Source organism: Lepidothrix coronata, unplaced genomic scaffold (assembly GCF_001604755.1).
Source record: "Lepidothrix coronata isolate B3197 unplaced genomic scaffold, Lepidothrix_coronata-1.0 Scaffold202, whole genome shotgun sequence".
NCBI classification, from domain to species: domain Eukaryota; kingdom Metazoa; phylum Chordata; class Aves; order Passeriformes; family Pipridae; genus Lepidothrix; species Lepidothrix coronata.
This window is the reverse complement of record NW_016690382.1, coordinates 1,646,301-1,652,300: the sequence shown is the minus strand read 5'-3', so window position 1 is coordinate 1,652,300 and position 6,000 is coordinate 1,646,301. Positions and strand designations below refer to the sequence as shown.

General features: G+C 35.2%; 1 protein-coding gene across 1 annotated transcript in view; it reads left to right on the top strand.

The window, feature by feature from the left end:
• Positions 1–3,642: 3,642 nt before the first annotated feature.
• CACNA2D3 (calcium voltage-gated channel auxiliary subunit alpha2delta 3) overlaps positions 3,643–6,000 on the top strand; it is a 198,962-nt gene continuing 196,604 nt past the window's right edge. The window contains exon 1 of the mRNA XM_017832359.1: positions 3,643–3,750. Within this exon, the coding sequence (XP_017687848.1) occupies positions 3,679–3,750 (72 nt within the window). The 5' untranslated portion in view covers positions 3,643–3,678. The remainder of the gene's footprint in view (positions 3,751–6,000) is intronic.

Here is a 6,000-nt window from a genome sequence, read left to right as displayed (position 1 = left end):
TTTTTTTTTTTTTTTTTTGTTTCCTCTGCCCCCTGTCCCCCTCTTCCTTAAGTTACTTGGGGGAAAAAATATTAAAATCTGTTAGTCTGCTGGAAGATGAAAAATCTCATCTAAACTAAGTAGCAAACTATCTTTTGATTGAAGGAGGCACCTTGCAAAGGAGACCTCAAACCAGAACATTATCCAGAAGGTTTTTCTTGACAAGTGTGCCTGCCTTTATAGTGTACATTTATAGAATAATTACTGGTTCTAATGCCTTTGTATTCATCTTGAAGGACAATATTGATCAATTCCTTTCCAGGCATAAAATCCTAAAATGAAAAAAAGGAGGATTTTCCTCCACCCACGGCTCGTGTGTTCAGCCAGACAGTGTGGAACTAATGCCTTCATGTGGAGCGTGCCAAAAATGACAATGGGAAAAGGTGCATGAAGTAAAGAACACTCTAGGTTATTTTAGAGAGTTTATTAGAATTGTGGGCACCAAGTATAGTCTTAGGAACCAATAACACAACAGTAAATAGCAACCAGCCTCAATGCAAGAGTTGTTCTGTGCTGGTCCTCCAAATCTGTGTAAACCGAAAAACTGAAAAAAAGCTTCACGTTACAGACAGTGATCAAGAGTTCCTGAAATGAGAATTGTTTTGTTTTATTTTGTTGTAAAATCTGTGAGAGGCAACTGAAGTGATAACAATAAATTTGGTATAAAAATCTCATTAAATAAAAGTAGTTTTGAGAGTAAGGGGAACTGATATCCCATGTACTGAATTGTACCCATGAGACAGATCTGTAAGGTCATGATGGGTTGTGCTGCATGTGTTCAGATCTATGCAAGGTGCTATATTGACTATTTCTATTTATACTATAAAAGGAAATATAGTAGGTTCAAGCCTTCTTGCGTATAAACTTTCAGAAATGCCAGCATAAAAATCTTTTCCATTATATTCAGGCATATCAACAGAGTCTCTGGAAGTTTCTGCTAAGCAGCATAGCCTAGAAAAAAAGCTACTTAATCTTTCCTTAAAGGAGTACAGCAAACCATTTCCCACTTTTTTATACAGAATGTGACCTTCATGTGTCAGAAATCTATTCTTGTGAACTATAAGTTAGCTAAGGATGTCTTTTCTACACTAGGAAAAAAAAAAGGAGTAGGAAGGGGGGCAGGTAGGATAGGAAAAAAAAGAGAAAGCTTTGTGTTGCACAAATAGTCTATTAAGATTCTGGTTGGATTTTAGAATGGTTCAGGGGTTACACCAATTAAACTCAGTTGATTTTCCCTTGCAATTTACCTTTCAGTATTTGCTATGGTTGTTAAGATTTGAAGATGGTTGATACTGATGTCTTTGAAAAGCACATTTAAAAATCCACTTCCAAATTCTTTCCAATCCTCTGTTTATGCAGTGTGCATTATACAGTGTAAGAATATAGAAGTGCTTGGTACAGTAGTTGGGCACCTACTATGTCATGTGACAACTGCAATTATCTCTTTTGGTGACAAATGCACTCTTTGTAGTGATTACCTTTAAAAAAAAATCATAACCAATTAAATAAAACTCTGTGACATTTCAAAGACTGTTAATCACAACCAAATGCAGTAAATGTCAGGATGCGCTGAAGTTTTTTCAGCTAACTGATGAATCACTGAGTTAATTGTAGTTCATCATAAGGCCCTTGTCATTGTTATTATTATGGAAAACACTTTCATCACTCTTGCTATTCAATAAAATTAAAGTTTTAGACAAATATGAGAAGATATTACTCATCAAAGTATTTGAATTGAATCTCATTCCTCAAAATATTCAGATAACTATGTAGAATAATGCAGATGCACACAGAGTGATGTTTTAAAATAAATGTATGAAGGCATTCCCCCCTCATTAATTTTTCTTTTAAGATACCTTGTCACTTTCCAAATACATTGTCCCTGTGAAGAACATATCCCTTCACAAAGCAGCTTCATCTTTATGAGAAAATATCGAATCTAAGATCATGAAGGAATCTCACTGTAAAAATTCTAGTTCTAGTTAAGACTGGAAAAACTGCCATGAGTGAAGAATTTTGTGGTTAATCTACCCTGCAAGTATCACAGATAAGAATTTTCAACCAGCCACTGACCAGAATATACCTAAACACACATTAGCTGCCTGTTAAGCAACATGTTTCCATTACTCTTTGCTGAGATTGCTTTTTGCACAAAAAGAAACTGAGGGAGAAATGCATTGATAGAAATGATTGTTGAATGTGGGTGTGATTATTCACATAGAGAAGTGTGAAGGCAGAAGAAAAGAGGACAGAGCACTGCTGGAGCCCACCATCCACCCTTTTCTACTGCAGGCACTTCTACAAAGATGAAATTTTTAGAAGTTCAGAACTTTTTTTTTAGAAAAAGTGACTTTTAGAGTTTTGGAAGAACAGTGAATATGTAAGGGTGAGTAAACTGCAGAAAGCTTAAAGACAGAGCAGTTGCTACACCAAATCAGATCAGAATAATCTGAATAATTTTTGATGAATACAGAAGTGGTCAGTCTCTGTGAGGTAATTCACCTTTAAATGGGTCCACCCTATTTTGGGGCCCAACCAGGCTGACAAGGTGCTTGGCTTTCTCAACATCAAGAGACAGGGTATAGGATGAGACCTTGCCTGACCTTGAATTTGATAATCTACATGAAAACTACATGGGAAGAGAATAAAAGGAGATTGTTCTTTCATTAGCATGTATTCAACTTTTAGCCCAGTCTGTAGAGTTGTTTGTAATATCCCAGTTCATTGATCTTTTCATTGATATTTTTTAAAATGTTCATACATAGCAATGAAAAATCAAATAATTTTCCAGTCTTGCTTTTCTTTTTTTGCTAAAAGCCAGATGTTTCACCTAGATTCTTTAAATATATAAGTATATGGAAAAATAAGAACCTGTTCTATAACCAAAACAAACAGAGGCAATGGATTCAAAGCCAGAGCACCACCTCCAGAATCAAGAGATCAAAGCTTCTGTTATGACTCAGTCCAACGTGCTTGCTCTTTGACAGGAGAAAATCTCATTTGTATAACGATGAAATTCCCTTTGCATATGCCAAAGGATATGTTGATTGCTGTCTAAGTACCTGTGCTCAAGTGCTGCTGTTCAGCAGCTTGACTTGCTTTTATATATTCATTTTGGGCAAGAGGAGAATCTCAAAATATATAAATAAGAACTTGGTTCTCCCAGAGAAATATTTTATAGAAAATAACATATGGAATGTAATCCTGAGTGAATCTGAATGCCATATGTCTCTCTGAGTTGTGTATCTTCTTTACTTTGCAGACGAATCCTCAGTCATTCATTACTTCTTTCTTAACTTGTGCTTTTAAAATGACATTTAAATCAACGCAAACCCTCTATAGATGCATCGATACTTATCATCTACCTAAAACAGGGGAATACAGTTTCAGTTTGGGGAAGTGCTGTATTTGGGGGTGTTTCTTATTTTTCAATTCACTAAGAACATAATATCTATGATAAACTGTTTTCAGCCTGAATATTTTCATCTACTACTAATAATACTAGAGATTTCACAAGATACCTGTTTATTCAGTGTGATCCTGTCTGTCTTCATTTAACAGGAATGTGCTGTACCTCATGATTGTTTCCTTTCACAGTTCAATCACACAGGACAAGGAAGCATTTGCAGCCAAGCCATAATGTTGATCACTGACGGGGCTGTGGACACATATGATACAATATTTGCAAAATATAATTGGCCAGACAGAAAAGTAAGTATGTTGTCACCTTTATTTAATGGAAAACCTGAAGCTTCATGTCCAAGGTAAAGTGTAGGTCTATTGAAAAGTCAATAACAATCTTTCTAATGATCTAAAAGTGATTTGGATAACTGGATGTTTCACTAATGAAAAAAATGATGTTTATATGATATTGCTCCAGGATAGAGATGGCCTTTTACTGTAGTAATGAACTTAGGTTCATAAGATGTTAAGGCACTGTTTCTCTCCAGGGTACGTTTTTGAGCGTTATATAATCCTTCCCCTGTGAGACATCATTAAACAAGAAAATTTCCTTCTTTCTCCCAGAATAAACATTAATAATTCAGTGCTTTTTCAAGCTAAAGATAGGTATGGACTGTGGACAGTGACTGACTTACTATGACTGGAGAAACAGCAGGTGTAGTACTCCGTATTTTTAATTTCTTTATTTGTCAGAGTGAGGCATAGAGTTGGCAGTTGGTAAGATTTTATTAAAAATTTATTTGCTTCTATCGGTCTGTATGAAGAAATTTGCCCAGAATTAAATTTCCTTGTTATATAACACGTGGCAGTTTTGCAGTAGTGCAGAAACACCCTTTTCCTGACGAGGAAGTTCTAGTAGGCCTTGTATCTGTGTATGTGAAATAATTTCCTTCTGCACTTTCTCTTCTGCTAAAGCAAGTTTTGGAACTATTTTAGGAAGTTTTTGTAGTTTGACATACCTGCCGTGTTCTGTGCCTGTGAAAGCAACAACCAACTCTTTGAAGTGCAATTTGAGCAAGTAATTGATTAATCTCAGTGTGCTGCAGGGAGGTTCTCTATTTTGTGAAAAAAAATAATAGTAGTTTTAATTGTAGCTTTTAGTCCTACTTCTCTTTTATAAAGTTCTGTTTGTTCTCTGTTCTCTCTTCTCTTGTTTACCTGAACTAGACCTCATCTATTAGCAATTAATGAGCAAGAGAAAATGGGAAACTGGTGACCTTTTTTTTTACTGGTCTTCTGAAAATGTTATGCTAATTACTGTCATTTTGTGGAGTAAAAATTATGTGCAACCATTCTGCTTTCTGTTGGGTAAGAGGTTATTGTTCAGAGAATGTAGAGTACTAAATAACTGCAATCTGAAGATCTATTTTGCTCTTCAGATACCTTGCTAGTTCCTCTTATGTAACTTCATTCTCTAAAAGAAGAAACTTCATATTCTTTGTGACTTTACCAGGATGTGCCAGGAAAAACGTTGTCTTTGAAAGAATGCAAGGATACCTTGGTATTTCTGCGTATTCTGTAATTCTTTTTGTGTGAATTGATGCTCATAGAAATGCCTGATAGTAATATAGTCTACATATATTTCTTAAATCCTTGTTTGTGTTCACACTTATTTCTGAATGTTTTCTGAGAGAAACAAGACAGCTATAACCTGATTGTGAAATTACTGTTTTAATAGCTGCATGTTCAGATCAGAAATGTTTATAAACAGCAGACAAAAATGTTTCCTTTTTCTGAGTAATTTCCAGATGTTTGCACGTACTTTTATCCCTATGGAAATGGTCTGAGAAGTGTGAATTTCAGCTATAGGCTTCAGTATTTACTCTTAATACTTTAGTCAGTTAAATGTTGTAGCGGTTCAGGATTTCCACGATCAAATGATGTATGAAGAATTTTCATTAGGCAATATACAAATGTAAAGAAGTTAAATTTAAACAAATTAAATAAAGCATATGAGGAATATGACTAAATTTAAATTATCTTTGGAATTTCAATCTGTATTTCTTGGACCCTCTCGATCCTACCAATTTTCTCTCTTTTCCAGTTTTATTTATGACTGTATGACTTGGTTAGTTTTTTTTTATGAAAACACAATGTTGTTCCACTGGGAAGAGGGTTAAAAGTCTTGTGGCCAGTCCTTCTGCTCTTATTCAGTGGGATACTATCTAATCAAAGTTGTTAAGTCCTCAGATGTTCCATGAGAACATTTTGCTTTATCTATCAAACACTGATGTCTAGGGAGATTCACAGAATCTCTCAGTAGGGTGTGCCTCTGATGTGTTGTATTTTCTTCTACGATGGAGTTAGTTCCTCTCTTAAGAAGAAGAGACCATGGGGACACTCTCTCTATCATAAGAAATCAGTAAGGAAGGAATTCTCTGAAACAGTCAGCTAAGTATTTTCAGAAAACCATGTGTTGTATATCTTTCATGTGCAAATCCACAGCTATATCTGAGATAACAATACTCAGCACAGCTGTTGCAATAAGCAGCAGGACAG